Below are 19,148 nucleotides of genomic sequence, written 5' to 3'. Positions count from 1 at the left end.
CGTCACGTGACCCCGAGCTGCAGAGGGACGCAGCCTCGGGTGCAGTCGTCACTCGCGTCTGACTACCAGCTCCCCGCTGTCCTGCGCACGGCGGGCTGGCATCGGGCCCGGGGAAAGCAGAGCAGGTGAGGGCCCCGGCGGCCAGGGCGGTAGCCGCTCGCGGGCGCACAGCGGCGCAGCTGCACCCGCGGCTCTCTCCACACCGCAGCCCTGGGTTTGCACAGTGGCCCCTGGGGTGGGGGTTCCAGGGCAGCTGGGGTGCTGGCGGGCAGAGCAGCAGAGCAAGTTCCACCTAAAGGAAACTCCCCCTAGTCGCTGCGGGAAAACGGTGAATCCGGCGGGAGAACACGGGAGAAGGGGAGCGACTGGAGCATCCGGGCGGCCGAGGGACCGAGGCGCGGGGCCAGGGAGGAGGGGAAGGGCGCGACGGGGCGGTGTTGAGCGCTCGGTTGCAGCAGCCCCCTCTCCCACGTCTCGCCATCCGCAGGTCCGAGGTGCTGAGTGTTGCAGCGGCGGCGAGAATCGGGAGGAGGAGGAGCAGACGACAAGGATAGGCCCAGGTCGGTGCAGCACACGGTCGGGGATGAGGAGCGTGCTGAAAGCCCGTCAGGACGCAGACCCCTCCACCGACCCGAGCCCCCTCCCCCAGCCCTGCCCCCGTCCTCCATTTTGATCCTTGCTGAGCTCCGGGAAAGAATCCTGGGGAAATAAAAATGGTGGGCTTTGCCAGGGGAGGGTGTCAGGAGGCAGTGAGGAGAGAGGCAGAGGGAGGGGCTCCAATCGAAGGCCCCCCAGAGGACGCTGGAGGCTTGTAAGGTGGGGGGAAAAACACCAAACCTGTGACACCAGGTCTCTGAGTCCACGCATCAGTCTCTCTCCTTACCCTTTACTTGTACCCAAAGAAATACATCCAGAGAAAATAATAACAATACATTTACCATGGCAAATATCCACTAGGTAAACGAAGAAATGGAGCCACCCATGCAGAATGGAGAAGATCGCCCTTTGGGAGGAGGTGAAGGCCACCAACCTGCAGGAAATAACCGGCGGGGACAGGCTCGCCGACTTGCCCCTAATTTTCGATGGGCCGTACCCAATAGGCAGGGCAATGATGGGATGGGTGGAGATGGAGATGATATGGAAATGTTCATGGAGGAGATAAGAGAAATCCGGAGAAAACTAAGGGAGTTGCAGCTGAGGAATTGTCTGCGTATCCTTATGGGGGAACTCTCCAATCACCATGACCATCATGATGAATTTTGCCTTATGCCTTGACTTCTGCCATTTTCCATGAGATTAATACTGTGATTTCCAATGATCTTTTCCTTGCATTCTCTCGATATGCCTTTATGGATCCATTTGCTGTGAACCTTATGTTATTTCCATGTGTCAAGTGGGTCTTGTGTTTCCAGCCTGCATCTGCACCCAGATTTAAGTTTCTGTCAGCAGTAGAGGTTCATCCATTTGCATGGAAAAAAATGTAAAGTTAATAAAGTTAATAAAGCAATCAATCCATTATTGTCTTGTTAAAAAGTATAGACTAGTATAAAACATGAGTCAAAATATGAAATGAAATACACCAAAATGTTAATTGAGATACATTTGTGTGTGGTAAGATGATACATGCCTTTATTTTCCTCTGATTATCTGGAGTTTGAGAAGCAATGAAAATGACTTTTCAACAAGTCTGAATATATTGAACAATTACTGGCTTAAGAAACCGAAAGAAGAATAAACTGTTGCAATTCCCAGTCTTAAATGAATACCCTCCCTTTTAAAAAATATTTATTTATTTTATTTTAAAAAATATTTTTGGAAGGCAGCTCAGAGTTACAGAGAGAAGGAGGAAAAGATCTTACATCTACTGTGCTACTTCCAAAGTGGCTGCAACGGCTAGAGCTAAGCCCAACCAAAGCCAGGAGCCAGAAGCTTCTTCTGGGTCTCCCACACTGGTGCAGGGTCCCAAGGTTTTAGGCCATCCTCCACTGCTTTCTCAGGCCACAAACAGGGAGCCAGATGGGAAGTGGGGCTGCCAGGACAGGAACCAGTGCCCCTGTGGTATCCCGGCATTTGAAAGGTGCAAGGTGAGGTTATAGGCATTGGGCCATGGTGCCCGGCCTTAAACCCTCGCTTTAAAGCGTTGATTTTCTCTTCTGTGAAGTGAGGTACAAAGGTTATTTCACAGGGATGCTAAGTGGAACAGATGAGGAATGAAACTGTTCAACTCTTCAGTGTTTTAACAGGCTCCCTCCCATCAGATACGTAGGGAGGACTTCGGAGGGAGGAATGCTCACCCAGAAAGCATTCTTTGCAGTTTTGCGCCTCTGCTTTCTGACATAATGTTACATGCATTACCTGCTGCTGTTTCCTGGTTTAGTTCCTGTTAAAAATGTGCTGGAGATTTCAAGCTAACTTAACCTCATTGATTGCTCTGCAGGACCTGCTGAGCAAAATCCTCCTTGGACCGCTCTAAAAGCCTGGCAAATTATAGTTATGCATTGAGTGCAATGCGCAAGCTTCTTAAGTTTATAGCAGTTCATTTTGGGATTATTTTTGTGTCTTCCTCTTTAAAGAACACATGACAAAATAGTACTGTGGGGCCTGGCTGAGGAGGTGCATCTAGGTACCTCACCTGTTTGGACAGGGTGTGTTATTACAAACCCTCCCAGCAAACAGACTGATGGCTTTATTTTTTGCTTGTGTATCTCTTGGGTATGGGTTTTCTCAGAAAAGGCTCCTGGGAGGCCTGCCCACTAGCTTAAAAGACATGCAGATTATTTGGGGGAGGGGGAGCATTTGCCATTTTCTTTTGCTTCCACACCAAAAACATGAAACCCAGATTCATAAAAATTGTTATTGAAACATTTGACATTATAAAAGGATACAGAAATGGTGCTCTTCTCCAGACAATGATTGTGTACAAAATATTCTAGAATTGAGTTGCAAATTCAGGGTCTTAATATTATCAATATTAAATTAATACTTGTGATTGATCGGTAGAATCAGAAACCCAGCTCAATGAGGTTTGTTACAGACTTCGTAATTATGTGGCCTAAAGCAAGCAACTATTTGTCCAGGCAGTACTAAATTTCCAAAAGAACAAATAAAGAAACTCTCATCCAAATCTGTATTTAAAAAAGTAAAAAAACAAAAATAAAACAAACAAACAAAAAACCCAAAATCCCACATTATGTATTTTCACATTTCAAAAAAACACAAACTCCTTATTTGTCACCCAGGGAAAATGTTAAATATGTGGACACTTGAGAGACTTTCTAACCAACACCCAGCCATTGTTACTCCTGGAATACCCTGGAGCAGCAACTGATGCTTTGACATTTCATGAAATAATTATACATAGGAATGTTGACAACATAGGCAATTATAAATATTGCAATCAAAATCACCTTTACCTGGGCCTGGCAAGGTAGCCTAGTACTAGGGTCCTCGCCTTGCATGTGCTGAGATCCCATATAGGCACTGGTTCGTGTTCCAGCGGCCCTACTTCCCACCCAGCTCTCTGCTTGTGGTCTGGGAAGGCAGTCAAAGATCTTCCGAAGCCTTTGGGACCCTGCACCAGCATGAGAGACCTGGAGAACGCTCCTGGCTCCTGGCTTTGGATGGGCTCAGCTCTGGCTGTTGCAGCCACTTGGGGAGTGAATTATTGGACAGAAGATCTTCCTCTCTGTCTGTCCTCTCAGTATATCTGACTTTCTAATAAAAAAATAAATCTTAAAAAATTACCTTTACCTACATTTTTTGCAATGAAAATATTTCCAAAATAGAATATTCCAAAAATTAGACTGCAATAATCAATAAAATCATTGTTATTTTTACCTTTCTAAATATCTTATTAAATTAATGATTACCATGAATTTATTAATATCAGTTTATAGTACTGAGCATATTGAATAAATTATGCCTTATCTGTATGCAAGCTTGTGCCCTTTTATAACAATGGTTTTGTCTTAATTATCCTGAAGCTATGTCTTTTTTTAACATATATTTTTATTGCATTTCCTTTTTTTAAAAACTAATTACATTGCATTATGTGATACATTTTTTTATGCACTGGAATCCCCCCCGCCCCTCCCAAAACCCTCCCCCCACGGTGGATTGCTCCACCTTGTTGCATTTCCATAGTTCAAATTCAGTTGACATTCTTTCATTAGAGGTATTTACCAAGCATAAAGTCCAGCATCTTATTGTCCTGGTAAGTTCAATGGTTTCTTGGTGAGACCATCTCTGGTCTGAAGGTAGAGCCGACAGAGTATCATCCCAATTAAAAGTCCCAACATAATATTTCCAACCATTTACAACATTATGGCATTAATTGACATGGTATTGATTAACCAATATGTTAATAGGAAAATGCAGGTTCTCAACCACAACCTGTGACTTCTTCATAGACATTTCAATTTTGGTTTACATTCAACCGTATTCTATACACCTTAAAATGGCTTAGATTGCTATTCAGCTGTCTCATGCCTATTTTAATTTTATTCTTTAGCAGTTTATAGCATTGAAGCATGATTTCGCTGGTCTAACTCTATAATTCTAACAGGATATATGTCAACAGTTTAGGTGAGCATGTTTAGGAGGGGTGTGCAGAGAAATCTTCCATACCCCAGTTAGGAGTAACTAATCTTTGTGTCCCACCCAGTGAGGTATAAGTGCATCCCCGCTGACCGTTTCCTGTCTGGTTCTAAGCTGAAGCTATGTCTAACCTAGTGCCTCATATAGTAGCTGATTAATAGCGTAGTTATGCATTTAACTACAGTTTATTAATTACTTCACAATTATAGTGTATCTAATATGTAACAATTAAACTTTTTTTGTACTTGCGTCTAAATTTTTATATTAAAATCATTGATTTATGAAGCAGAGGGACAGAGAATGCTCATTTCACTGGTTCACTCCACAGTTGCCTGCAATAGGCCTTGGTTGAAACCACACCTCAAGAACTCATTCAAGGTTTCTATTGTAGGTGGCAGCAACCCAACCACTTGAGTTATCATTGCTATCTCCGAGCATCAGGAATGCAGCCAGGGAGAGAACCCAAACATTTTGGTATGAGATGCAGGTGTCTTAACCCATCTCAACCATTGGGTCAAATGCTATGGCTTATCTTACATACTCATTTAAAGTTTTCTGTGAGAAACATTGTAGAATGTGCTACTTTTAATAATTATGTATGTAATACAGCGGGGGTTCAAAAATTTGTGGAAAATATGCATTAACTTTTTAAAAGATTTATTTATTTATTTATTTATTTATTTATTTATTGGGAAGGCAGATCAAGTTTATGGAGAGAAAGAGAGACAGAGAGAAAGATCTTCCATCCATTGGATCACTCCCAAGATGGCCACAATGGCTGTAGCTGAGCTGATCCAAAGACAGGAGCCAGGAGCTTCTTCCAGGTCTCTCACGTTGATGCAGGTTCACAAGGCTTTGGGCTATCCTCTGCTGCTTTTCCAGGCCATCAGCAGGAAGCTGGATGGGAGGTGAAGCAGCCAAGAGATGAACTGGTGACCATATGGAATCCTGGTGCTTGCAAGGTGAGGATTTATCCTTTGAACCACCATGCAGGACCCAATATGCATTGACTTCTAATTCCAGTTGTTCATGACCTTTATGGAGCATCTTTGTACAGGTCATTTTATACACACACACACACACCCCAACCAAGCTCCCGAATCAGGACCATGAATCTCCCCATAAAGGAAATTATAAATGCATTAAAACAATGGTTGGAACTGCTAGGGAGCTACATATTTTTTTAACGATTTATTTTTATTTGGAAAGTCAGATATACAGAGAGGAGGAGAGACAGAGAGGAAGATCTTCCATCTGATGGTTCACTCCCCAAGCGGCTGCAACGACTGGAGCTGAGCCAATCTGCGGCTGCTTTCCCAGGCCACAGGAAGGGAGCTGGATGGGAAGCAGGTCAGCCGGGATTAGAACCGACGAACATATGGGCTCCAGGTGCGTTCAGGTTGTGGACCTTAACCACTATGCTATCGCGCTGGGCCTGTTACATATTTTCTGAAATGTAATATTAAGATTATGTTGCTTTTCTTTTGCAAGTGACACATCCAAAGACTATTGTTTCCTTCAAGGGTCATGAGTGGTCATGACCACAGAACTAACCAGCACTTGTGGGAACTAGGATTGAGAACAGCCTGAACTGGTGTACCTGAGAATTTAGTCTTGGAGTAGTCTGAGCTGCAGCACCTGCCAACACATATAAAGGCTGGGACTGGGGGGGGGAATATGATGGGCAGGGGCCTAACAACCACTGGCACCAGTAGCTCCTGCTGGTGAGCACAAGAGCTGGATTTGGGAGTGGACCCTTTCAGGCAAGGCTGCACCACTCATCAACATGTGTTTGGGCTGACTTAGGGAAATACGCCGAGCAGGGTCAAGCCAAGTTGCATCACCCACTGGCATGCATGAGCGCCAGAACAGGGTGTGGTCTGCACTGGGCTAGGCTACTACCCCTGCTGTTTCACATGAGTACCAGGGATGGGGGCAGGGCAGGCCAAGCTAGGCTGCAGCATCCATTGGCCAGTGCTGAGATTGGGGGCAGAGGATGCCAGGCTGGGTCAGAGCAATCACCAGCATGTACAAGATCTAGGCTGGAGCAGCCTGGGTAAGTGAACTACGGGGACTTTCCTGCTATGCTGCAGTCCAACTGGTAAGCATGAAGACCTGGGCCTGACTGAGTTGAACATGGCTGTAGTATCCCTCAGCATGTATGTGGACTGAGTCCAGGGGCATACCAGACTGGGCTCCAGCACCTGTTGGCATTTGCAACAGCCAGAGTGGATGTGGGATAGTCTGAGCTAGGTTGTGGCACCCATGAGTGCACATGAAGGCTGGTTTGGGAGGGGACCAAGCAGGCTGTGCTGCAGGTTCCACCCATGAGAGCCAGAATGGGTATAGGATGGTTGGGAAGGGCCACAGTACCCACTGTAAATGCCAGGACTGGAGGTGAGCTGTGTCATGCTGGGCCATGTACCCACTGATGTGCATGAGGAGATCTGGAAAGATCTATGACTTGGAGGTGGTCTGATAGGAGAACTTGGTGAACTCCCTATAAGGATGATGAGCATGAGAGCCAAGACTGGAGACAGCCCAAGCCAGGCAGGGCAATAGTACCACCACTAGAACACGCCGCTGGGCCCAGATTTATTTATTTTTATTGAAAAGTCAGATATACAGGGCCCAACGGAGTGGCCAAGTGGCTAAAGTCCTCACCTTGAACGCGCCAGGATCCCATATGGGCGCTGGTTCTGATCCCGGCAGCTCCACTTCCCATCCAGCTCCCTGTTTGTGGCCTGGGAAAGCAGTCGAGGACGGCCCAAAGCCTTAGGACCCTGCACCCGCATGGGAAACTTGGAAGAGGTTCCTGGTTCCTGGCTTCGGATCGGCGCAGCACCGGCCATTGCGGCTCACTTGGGGAGTGAACCATTGGACAGAAGATCTTCCTCTTTGTCTCTCCTCCTCTCTGTATATCTGACTTTCCAAATAAAAGTAAATAAAAAAAAGAAAAAAAGAAAAGTCAGATATACAGAGAGGAGGAGAGACAGAGAGGAAGATCTGTCTGCTTATTCACCCCAAGCAGCCGCAATGGCTGGAGTTGAGCCAATCCAAAGCCAGGAGCCAGGAGCCTCTTCTGGGTCTCCCACACGGGTACAGGGTCCCAAAGCTTTGGGCTGTCCTCAACTGCTTGCCCAGGCCACAAGCAGGGAGCTGCATAGGAAGCAGGGGCACTGGGACATGAAACCAGCACCCATATTGGATCTCAGTGCGTGCAAGGCGATGATCTTAGCCACTATAGCACTGGGGCTCCATCATATCTTTTGTTGTAATAATCTGATTTACATAATAAATTGGCTAATCTGTGGTGCAAGGTGGAAAATTTGAGCATGTACTATACATGATATTGAGTTGTGAATTGATGGGATTCAAGTAACAGTTTATCAGTAACATTTGAGGATACTGATACTTGATGTTTTCTTTTTTAAATTTTTAATTCATTAATTACATTGTATTATGTGACACAGTTTCATAGGTATTTGGGTTCTCCCCACCCCTCCCCAAACCCTCCCACCATGGTGGATTCCTCCACCTTGTTGCATAACCACAGTTCAAGTTCAGTTGAGATTCCCCCATTGCAAGCATATACCAAACATAGAGTCCAGCATCTTATTGTCCAGTCAAGTTCAACGGCTTCTTAGGTATACCCTCTCTGGTCTGAAGACAGAGCCAGCAGAGTATCATCCCAGTCAATTAAAAGCTCCAATATACCATCAGCAAAAATTTACATCATTATGGAATTAATTGACATAGTAATGAGTAACCAATATGTTAAAAGTAAATGCGAGTTCTTAACCACCTTCTGTGACCACCTCATTGACATTTCATTTTTAGTTTATACACACCATATAACATACATAACATAGCATGTTATACATAACATCATATCATCTTAAATTAAGGCAAACATGTGGTATTTAACCTTTTGGGATTGGCTCATTTCCCTTAGCATTATGGTTTCCAGTTTGGCCCATTTGGCCACAAAGAACTGCATTTTGGTTTTTTTTAATAGCTGAGTAGTATTCCATGGAGTAGATGAACCATAGCTTTCTTATCCAATTCTCTGTTGATGGGCATTTTGGCTGCTTCCATGTTTTTGCAATTACTGATTGTGCTGCTATGAACATAGGAGTGCATGTTGATTTCTCATAAAACAAGTGTTCTGGATATATTCCTAGGAGTGCTATTGCTGAATCATACGGGATGTTGAATTTGAGTTGTTTGAATGTTCTCCATACTGATTTCCATAGAGGCTGTACCAGCCTGCAGCCCCACCAGCAGTGGAGTAGGGTTCCCTTTTCCCCGCAACCTCGCCAACAAGTGTTGTTGGTGCTTTTATTCATGTGGGCCAGTCTTACTGGCGTTAGGTGGTACCTCATTGATGTTTTAATTTGGATTTCCCTTATTGCCAGGGAACTTGAGCATTTTTTCATATGTTTATTTGCCATTTGGGTTTGTTCCTTTGTGAAGTGTTTGCCCATTTCCCATGCCCATTTCTTGAGTGGCTTGTTTGTTTTGACATTTGGCACAAAGATAGAGAGGAAGATCAATGGAGCAGAATAGAAACACCAGAAGGGAACCCACACAGATACAGCCAAATAATCTTTGACAAAAAGACAAACGACAACCCAGGCAAATGGGAAGGTCTGTTCAATAAATGCTGTTGGGACAACTGGGTAATAGCCTGCAAAACAAAAAGACCCACATCTCTCACCATACACTAAGATCAAATCTAAATGGATAACAGATCTAAACCTACATCCAGAAACCTTCAAACTTCTGGAAGAAAATGTTGGAAATACTCTGCAAGATCTAGGGGTAGGTCCCGACTTCCTAAGAAGGACACCAAAAGCAATAGAAATCAAGACCAGAATAAACAAATGGGACCTCATCAAACTAAGAAGCTTCTGTACAGCAAGGGACATAATCAACAAAGTAAAAAAGCAACCCACAGAATGGGAGAAGATCTTCGCGCACTACGTAGGTGATAGAGGGCTAATCTCCAGAATATACTTGATGTTTTCTTAAGGAAATTTTATCTGCAAATTTGAAGCTGGACATGTGTGAAAAAGAATCACACAACATGTGGTTTTTAGATTTACAGTATGTACATAAGAATTGGTTACTGGTTGAAATGTCTGTGTACTTCTTCACACAACCAAAAAAATACTAGTTACTAAAGAAAAAAAATTAAGGACCCAGTAAAATGGCTCACTGACTCATTCCTCACCTTGTAAGCTCTGAAATCCCATATGGGCACCGGTTTGTATTCCAGTGCTCCACTTCCCATCCATCTCCCTACTTATGACCTAGGAAAGCAGAAGAGAATGACCAAAAGCCTTGGGACCCAGCACCCACTTGGGAGACCCAGAAGAAGTTCCCAGCTCCTGGCTTTGGATCAGCTCAGCTCCAGTCACTGTGGCTGCTTGGGGAGTGAACCAGCCCATGGAAGATCTTTGTCTCTCCTTATCTGTCATTCCAACAAAAATAAACACATCTTGAGAAAAGAAAAATAAAAAAGTATACCATGAAAACTATAAAATATTATTGAAGGAAATCAAAGAAGACAAATGCAAATGCATCTTTAATTCCTATGATGATGTAAAAGATTCAATTACTATTTCAATTGTTACTGAATTGATCAATGCATTCAGTCAATAAAATTTTTTTTTAAATCTCAGCAAGCTTTTTATAGAAACAGGATAACAGATTCTCAAACTTACTGAGAAATTAAAAGAACTTGGAACAGCAAAAAAATAATTATGAAAAGAAAGAATAATGTTGGAGCACTTACAATACTCAAGTGAATCAAATATACATAATATAGTAGAATATAGTCTGGAAATAGACATGTAATAACTGGAAAAACTACATTTTAAATTTTTAGCATTTATGAAATGTAAAGATACACACAATGCATACACAGATAATCTTCCATCTGCTGGTTCCTCTAATTCCTCTAATTAATATTTTTTCTCAGCAGGTGACCTAACACATCAAGGTGTTTTCTCTGAGTAAAAAGCAAAGGGACAAAAGGCCAAGTTGGTACATTTCCAGAGTAGAGGATGATCTGGTGCATCACAGTTACCATAGTAGCCTCACATTGCTATGGCAACCAGTGGACTCTAACGACATGTACAATTTTTTAAATTTCATTTTCATTTTTTATTTGAGGGAGAAAGAAATCTGTCCTCTGGTACTCTCCTCAGATGGATGCAACAACCAGGACTGGACTAGGCCAAAGCCAGGTGATAGGAATTGCACCTGGGTCTTCCACTTGGGTAGCAGGGACCCAAACTCTTGGGTCATCCTCTACTACTTCCCAGGGTGTGCATTAACAGGGAGCTGGATTCAGAAGCTGGAGCCAAAATTTAAGTATCACAGTCCGATATTGGGACATGTGTGTCCTAGTTGGTGATCTAACTGCTCTGCCAAATGCCTGTCCCCCTGAAGTACAGACAAGTGTGGCCTGAAGGGAAGACTAGGGTTCAGCCTTCAGTTTGATCTTGGCTGAGGGTGGGGTGCCTTGCAGTGTGTGCTAAATTTTGGTGTGTAGAAAGATGAAGGAATTCAGACCCAGTTCGGTTTGGTCTGGCTTTACGATTCAGTGCCCTGCTGTCTTCTGAGGCAGCGTGAGGTGGGGCCATGACTGCACCAAGAAGTGGGATGTCCAGCCTCAGGGTATCCTGGAGTGACTTTCCAGGTAAATTCAGGTCATGGCAAGGTTACTGAGTCCAGCTTTACATCTGTAAAATAGGGTAAGAAGGCTCACCCACAAGATTAATGCAGGCTCAGTGATGACACAGTATAAGACAATCCATTGTGGTTATTGTTGGATCATGGAGACCTTTATGAATTTATGTCTTTAAAAAAATCACACTAATTTATTATGCTTATGGTTCTGGAACCTGAAATTCCAAAATTGGTCTCAATGAGGTAAAATCACAATGCAGCAAGGCCATGCTGCTTTTCAAAGCTCTAGGGAAGAACCCAATTTCTTGACTTTTCTAGCTTCTAGATGCTGATAGCACTGCTTGTCTCAAGTCTGTGCATCACTCTTACCTCTGCATCTGTGGTCACATCTCCTTCTCTGACTTTCCCACATTCATCTTCAAAATTCCCATTGTAATATAACAATACAGAATAATGTCCCCCTTTGAAAGTCATTACCTTAATGAGAAATGGAGCAAAGGGGGTATGGGGGTATAATGCTTATAAGTATAGTTTCTGTTTGCATTGATGAGAAATTTTTGCAAATAGATAATGGTGATGATTTCACAGCATTGTGGATGTCATTAATGCTGTTGGTTATTACACATGGAAAAAAGGCTCAAATGGATAGCTTTCTGTTATATATCCAAAACTATCTATGTATCTAAGGTTTTTTTTTTTTTTCCAATTAAAGAAATTTGTGTAGGAGGCCAGCACTGGGGAGTAGTGGGTAAACCATTGACCACTGGCATCTCGTATGGTTGCTGGGTTGAGTCATAGCTGCTCCACTTTTGATCTTGCTCATTGCTGGTGTGCTTGGGATAAAGCAACAGAAGCTGGCCTAAGTGCTTGGACTCCTGCCACTCGCATGGGAGACCTGAAAAAAATTCCTGACTCCTGGCATCAGCCTGGTTCATCCTTGGCCATTACAGCCATCTGGGAAATGAACCAGCAGATAAGACAATACTTCTGTGTCTGTGTGCCTCTCTTTCTCTCCTTGTTCCCCATTATTTTATTGCAACTCTTTCAAATAAGTAAACAAATATTAAAAAAAAACAGAAACAAAAGCTATGGAGTTGATAAGTCTAAAAATCTGTTATTTTTATTTTACTTTTTTTGATATCGAACCTGTGATTGAAATCTTAGTTTTGTTCTTCCTTAAACACTAACTCATTGTTGATTGCTTTACATTATTTGTGCTCACTTTAAAGAAGAGAAGATTTATTTTATGTACTTGAAAACCAGAGTGACAGAGAGGAAGAGAGAAAAACCACTCAAATGGCTGCAATGACCCTTGCAGGGGTCCAAGAGCTTAAACTATCTTCTGTTGTTTCCCCAGATGCCTTAGTGGAGAGCTGTGTTGGAAATGGGGCAGTCGGGACTTGAACAAGTGCTCTGCTATAAGACGCTGGCATTGCAGGTGGCAGCTTAACTTACTGTACCAGGGTACTTGCCCCTGTGCTCACTTATTAATGTAAATCTGAGTAAGTAGTGACCATTTGTTTTACATACAGTAAGGCTGAGTTTTTATTTTATAGTAAAAGGAATAAAAATCAAAGGTATGTCTTTTCTTAGAGATTTATTTGTCTGAAGTGGAGAGTGGATGGGTGAGGGACAGAGAGATATCAGGATCTTGTATTTATTGGTTCATTTCTCAAATGTGTATGATGGCAGGGGCTGAATGAGACTGAATGAAACCAGAAACCATAAACTTCATCTATATCTACCACGTGGATAACAAAAACTAGAGTGTTTGGATTGCCATTTGTGAATTTCCAACAGGCTTGGAAGAAGAGTACCTGACACTCTATCTGGCATTTTGATATGGGATGCCAGCATTTCAAGCAGCAGCTTAACCCTATGGACTACAACATCTTCTTCAATTATATTTCGTTTTAGAAATTTCATATTTAATTATTGGAGAGACAAAGAGAAAGGGAGGCACTTTTCATCTACTTGTTCATTAATCAAATGCCCACAATAGTTGGTGCTGCCCAAGGTGAAGTAGGATTGCAACTAATTGAGCCATCAATTGTTGTGTTCCAGAGTCTGAATTGGCGAGGAAGTCAGTAACTAGAGCTGGGAATTGAATCCAGGCACTTCAGTTTGGAATGTGGGTATCTTAACTGCTAGCCTTCACGTCCACACCTAACTGTACTTCTATTCAGTGTCAATAAGCAAATCAAATATAAAGTTAAGAAAATGTGCATTCAAAAAGCATCAAAAATAATAAAGTGCTTTGGAATAAATTTGACAAAAATACAAACATACATACTCTTAGCACTACAAAATACTTTAAAATAAATTCCAAAGAAATTTCAATTAAGATCTAGCTAACATTTGCATAAATTAACAAGTTGATTATACAATTCATATGGAGGCACCAGGGACTCAAAATAATCCAGATTCTTGAAAAAGAAGACAGAGATGTGAGAAATGACACTTTTTTGATCTAAAAATTCATTCCAAAGCTGTAATAATCAATATAGAATGATTCTAATATAAACTCAGATAGAAAGATTCATGGTACTGAAATAAGCCTATACCTCCATGGTCAACTGAATTTTGACAATGAGGCCGAGATCACCTAATGGAGAAAAGCAGTCCTTTGGATCCGGGCGCAGTAGCCTAGTGGCTAAAAGTCCTCTCCTTGCACGCACTGGGATCTCATATGGGCACCAGTTCTTGTCTCAGCAGGCCCCACTTCCCATCCAGCTCCCTGTTTGTGGCCTGGGAAAGCATTCAAGGATGGGATCCTGCATCCACCTGGGAGATCCGGAAGAAGTTCCTGGCTCCTAGCTTTGTATTGGTTCAGCTCCAGCTATTACAGCCACTTGGAGAGTGAATCAGCAGATGCAAGATTTTCCTCTCTGTATATCTGAGTTTCCAACAAAATAAAATAAATCTTAAAAAAATATTCTTTTCAACAAAGATTGGATAAACTAAAGAATGAAGGTGAATCCTTATCTTATACCGTGTATAAAAATGAGCTGAAAAAGGGGGCAGGCACTGTGGTACATCAGATTAAAAGTTTGAAACTGATATTCCATATGAGTGCTAATTTGTGTGAAGAGAGCCCAAATGTTTAGGCCCCTGCCACCCATGTGGGAGATTTGGATGGAGTTCCAGACCCCTGGCTTCAGCATAGCTTAGATCCTGGCTATGCTGTCCATTTGGCAAGTGGACCAGCAGATGAAAGACTTCTCTGTTTCTCTCTCTGTGTAGCTCTGCTTTTCAAATAAATAAGTAAATCTTTTAAAAATAGCTCAAATGGCTTAAAAACCTAAATGCAAAAGCTGAAATTATAGCTTTACGTATTTCTGTAACACCTAGTAGAAGCACAGGTATAACACTTTGACCTTGAACTAGACGATTGATTTTTAGGCATGACAGGTAAGGCAAAAACAGTAGATGAGTTAAAAATGGTAAATAGCACATCATCAAAATTAAGACATTTTGTGACTCAGAAGGCACAATCAGAATGTAACTAGAAAACTCTCTGAAGGGGAGACATTTTTTGCAGAAAATGTATAAATGATAGGGATTTGTATCTGAAATATATGATAAACTACTGCCATTCAAGAATGCAAAGTAAAATAACCCAAATTGTAAATTGGTAAAAGATTTGGATAGACATTTCTCAAAAAAAAAAAACTTTCAAATTGGCACCAAGCACTTGCAAAGATGCTCAAAAACACAGCCATCAGGGAAATACATACTAAGACTCCACTGAAATATGGCTTCACCTCCATCAAGATGGCTAGAATGGAAAAGTTAGATATCATAAAGGCGCTGCCAAACACATGGAGAGATAGACACCCCTATAACATTGCTGGTGACAGTTCAAAATGCTTCAATCACTTTAGAAAATAGACCGGCAGTTTCTTAACTGGTTAAACTTAGAATTATCATATGAATCAGTAATTCTACTCTCAGAAGTCTGCATCGGATAAATGAAAATTTACCCTCATGCGAAATTTATACACAAATCCTTATAACAAAATCATCCTTAATTACTAAGAAGTGCTAACAACATAAATATCCAAAAACTGATAAATGGGCACATAAAATGTAGATCAGCTATAGAGTGGAATGATCTTTTACAGTAGAAAAGGAGAAAACATTAATATATACTATGTTATGGATGAACCTTAAAAATGTTTTCCTGTGTGTGAAAGAAGCCAGTCACAAAAGACCACACTTTACGGTTGCATTCGTATGATAAGTCCAGGATAGGCAAATCTCTAGAGACAGGAATTCTAATGGTTGCTCGGGGCTGAGACTAGCAAATGCTTGGCTTGCCCTCAGCCTTGACTCTCCTGCTTGTCAGCGAGAGCCGCAGCCCAGCAGGAGAGCATCTACAGTTCTCTACTAGGTTCAGTCTCACCCCTGGATTTTGTGCTTGCAGGGGTTACTGTGGTCCATCCTGACATAACTTGTACCCAGTCCAGGCACTTGCCAGTGAGTTCTGCAGCTTAGCCCAGATGTCCTGCATCCACTCTGGCTCTTATGCATGCCAGCAGGTGCAGCAGCATAGTCCAGCAGCATAGTCCAGCCAGGCTTGTCCCCAGTCATACCTATCATGCTTCCCTATGGAAGCAGCAGTTCAGCAGGGAAGTTTTAGAGGTGTTGCTACAAGGCCCACTCCCAGTCCTGGATCTTGTGAGTATTGTGGCCAAGTCTGAGATGGCCTGACCCCAGTCTTGGCATTCAGCAGCAGGTGCTGTAGCCTGGCTCAGCCCAGCCCACCCTCAGTCTAACTCTCGCCACTGGGTGCAGCAGCCTAGCCAAGCCTGACCCACTCTCAACACCAGTCCTCATGTGAAATGGTGGGTATTGCAGTCTAACTGGGCCTGACCCACACTCTGTCCTGGCTCATGCCAGTGTGTGTTATGGACTGGCCCTGCCCAACCTGCTCCCAGACCTGGCCTACGTGTATGCTAATGGGTGCTGCCCAGCCTGATCTGGCCTGCTTCCAGCCCCAGCTCTCTTGCTTACCAGAAGCAGCTTCAGCCTAGTAGGGGAGCTCCCCAAATTCCTCTACCAGGATCACTTCCATACCTGGATTTCAAATGTGCCAGTGGGTGCAGCCCTGCTTGCCATGGTTTGAACTCAATCTTAGCCTTTGCATGTTCTGGCAGGTGCTATAGCCTCATCCAGCCCAGCTTCTTCCCAGCCCTGACTCCTGGAGTATCAGGTGAGTTCTGCGATCTAGTCTGGCTTGGCCTGTCACCACCCCCAGCTCTCACACAAACTGGTAGGTGCTGCAGTCCCACAGAGGCAAGCCCACAAGTCCCCTATAGAATCCACTCCCAGATATGGTTCTTTCATATTCTGGTGGGTGCTGTGGCCCAGTCCTATAGGGCTCACCCCTTGCCCTGACACTGACTGGTAGGTAATGCAGCTTAGCCCAACCAAGCAAGTCCTCCATCCCCAGCTGTCATATGAGGTGGTGGGCAGTGGTAGATGCTATTTAGCCCAGTTCAGGTCTACCATGTGGGTGAGTGGCTTGGTCTGATCCAGACATGCCCTCTAGTTCCTCCCCTCTAGATCACTCCATCTCAACTCCTTCGCCTACCTGCAAATGCAGGCCTGGTCCATGGAAACTAGTCCTTATCTTTCAAATATGCTCTCAGCATATTTCCCACTCCTATTTGTCTCCAGACCCTCTTCCCTGGGCAATCTGCAGACACCCACCTGGGGGCTGGGATGAGTGTCTTAACCTGGTGTTCCTTGCTTTCCCTATACACCTTTAAGAATAAAATATAAAAAAGTAAAAGGAATAAGCAACTATGCTGGCACACTGGTATAATTAACACAAATTTGATATTAGCTGGACCCAGAATGCTCACCAGCTACTGCTGCTTTTCTCCTAGCAGTGTAACACTTGCTTAGGCATAAAGCAATCAAGACAGTTGCCAACAGCTGGGAATTGCTTCATTCTCAGGTTAAATAATTTGCAAATATGTGAAATCTTTAAATAAATATACTTATAACTAAATATCTGTTCATCACCACGATCATTGCCTTAGGACAAATTCCATGCAGTAGAATTCTCAGGTCAGAAAGTATACAACCTATAAATACACAGATTTCATAATACACTGTGAATCAATGCACAAATAGACATGTAGCAGCTTTTCAGTATCACTTTGAGAATGACTACACCCCTAGTAGAGTTGAATGCTGTGAGTGGACATTTGTTTCCTACATCTAAATGGGTATTAATACCTTTTCATTTTAACAGTTTATCTTTTTGCGTCTTAGTAAGACTGAGTAATTTTATTCTCAGTATAGGTGTGTTGGATGACTGCCCTATTTATATAATTTTCAGAATTTCTATGCTATAATAACCACGATTTTTTACTTTTAGGTGACCCTAAAATTACAAATTACAGATTAATACACTCTTTGATTGTAAGGAAGCTATCTGCACAATTCAACAGAAGCGGAGTCTATGGTGAGAGTTTATGAGGCAGAAGTGCAGGCTAGGAGTTCATAAAAGCAGAAATTACAGGATGAAATACCCAATAATTCAGTGTGTTTGTAAGAGTGTATTGTGTGTATGAGATGGGTGTCAGATACTTGATTTCTAGTAAGTGCTCCAGATTAGATGACTTTTTAAAAAAAGATTTATTTTTCATTTATTTATTTGAAAAAGTTACAGTGAGGAACACACACACACACACACACACACGGGTTGTCCATCTGTTAGTTAACTTACCAAGTGACTGCAGCAGCCAGGTGTCAATCGAATCAGAGCTAGGAGTAAGAAGCCCAACCCAGAGCTCTCATGTGGGATCAAGGGCCCAAGCAGTCAGGCCATCTTCTGTTACTTTTCCTAGGCCACTAGCATGGAACTGGTTTGGAAATGGAGTGGCCAGGACACCAATCCATGTTGACATGGGATCAGCAGTGTTACAGGCGGTGACTTTACCTGGTACACTAGAATGCTGGCCCCAGAATGACTTTTTTTGAAGAATCATTTTATTGGTTTGAAAAGCAGAGTTACAGAGACAGAGAGAATTTTTCCATTCTCTAGTTCTCTTCCCAAGTGGCTTCAGTGGCTGGGACTGGGACAGACTGCAGACTGAATCCAGGAGACCTCATGTGAATGCAGGGACCCAAGAACTTGATCATCTTTTATTGCTTTCCCAAGTCCATTAGCACGGAGCTGGATTAAAGGTGGAGTAGCTGGGACTTGAGCCAGTACTCTAGTGGCTTAATATGATGTGCCACAACTCTGACTGAGGAAATTAGTTTTGAGAGACATCAGTTATACAATATTATAATACTTTTATAGATGGAATTTAGGAGATAATCCCTTTCTTGTAGGTGTCCTTTGTAATGTAAGTTGAAGATTCTAGAGTTATTGCCAATTTTAAGTTATCTGAAGTACATCTAGGCACTAGAATTCTAAGTAAACATTTATTGACTATTCACTGTATGTGAATTTCATTATAATAATAGAATACAATGAGAAAATACAGCAGCCTTTACTTTGAAATGCAAAATGTAAAATGTCCAGTTATGGAATAATGCTTGATATATTTACATATATACATATGTGTGTGTGCACACACATATATTGATCTTAATTTATATACATAAATATATATATGCTTATAGAGCATAGATGTGGGAAAGTATACAAGTATATATGTATGTATAGTTTTACATATACAACCATACATATATACATACACAATTTAATCTTTGTATATATAAAACATATAATTTAGTCTTACATTTTTATGTATGCTACAGGAAGGGAGCAGATGAATACCAGGAAATTATTCCCTTACATCTGTTCCTGTGTCACCTTTTCGCAATTT

General features: G+C 42.5%; 3 protein-coding genes across 5 annotated transcripts in view; all 3 read left to right on the top strand.

Moving 5' to 3' along the window:
- BEX3 (brain expressed X-linked 3) lies at window positions 1-1,511 on the top strand. Of its 2 annotated transcripts, none has more exons than XM_004600039.3 (3): window positions 1-125; window positions 488-560; window positions 958-1,511. In XM_004600039.3, exon 3 carries the CDS (start codon window positions 970-972, stop codon window positions 1,273-1,275), a length of 306 nt encoding a protein of 101 aa, XP_004600096.2. In that variant the 5' UTR covers window positions 1-125; window positions 488-560; window positions 958-969; the 3' UTR covers window positions 1,276-1,511. The 2 variants fall into 2 exon arrangements, with proteins under 2 accessions (XP_004600096.2, XP_058514899.1); XM_058658916.1 differs by lacking the exon at window positions 1-125 and adding an exon at window positions 261-328.
- Window positions 65-19,148, top strand: part of LOC101520270 (protein BEX1) — a 184,774-nt gene continuing 165,690 nt past the window's right edge. Inside the window, exon 1 of one of the 2 annotated variants that reach the window (XM_058658912.1) lies at window positions 65-125. The gene's annotated coding sequence lies outside the window, so the exon portion shown is untranslated. Of the gene's footprint in view, window positions 126-305; window positions 329-19,148 lie in introns of those variants that run through there. The other variant, XM_058658913.1, reaches the window with a different exon arrangement.
- Window positions 148-19,148, top strand: part of LOC101521002 (protein BEX2) — a 49,145-nt gene continuing 30,144 nt past the window's right edge. Inside the window, exon 1 of the mRNA XM_058658917.1 lies at window positions 148-328. The gene's annotated coding sequence lies outside the window, so the exon portion shown is untranslated. The remainder of the gene's footprint in view (window positions 329-19,148) is intronic.

Source organism: Ochotona princeps, chromosome X (genome assembly GCF_030435755.1).
Source record: "Ochotona princeps isolate mOchPri1 chromosome X, mOchPri1.hap1, whole genome shotgun sequence".
NCBI lineage: Eukaryota > Metazoa > Chordata > Mammalia > Lagomorpha > Ochotonidae > Ochotona > Ochotona princeps.
The sequence above is the reverse complement of the archived record's forward strand: the minus strand, read 5'-3'. Positions and strand labels throughout refer to the sequence as shown.

What these genes read in the sequence shown, in the direction of transcription:
- BEX3 (XM_004600039.3), top strand. Translation starts at nt 970, where the DNA reads ATGGAGCCACCCATGCAGAATGGAGAAGATCGCCCTTTGGGAGGAGGT.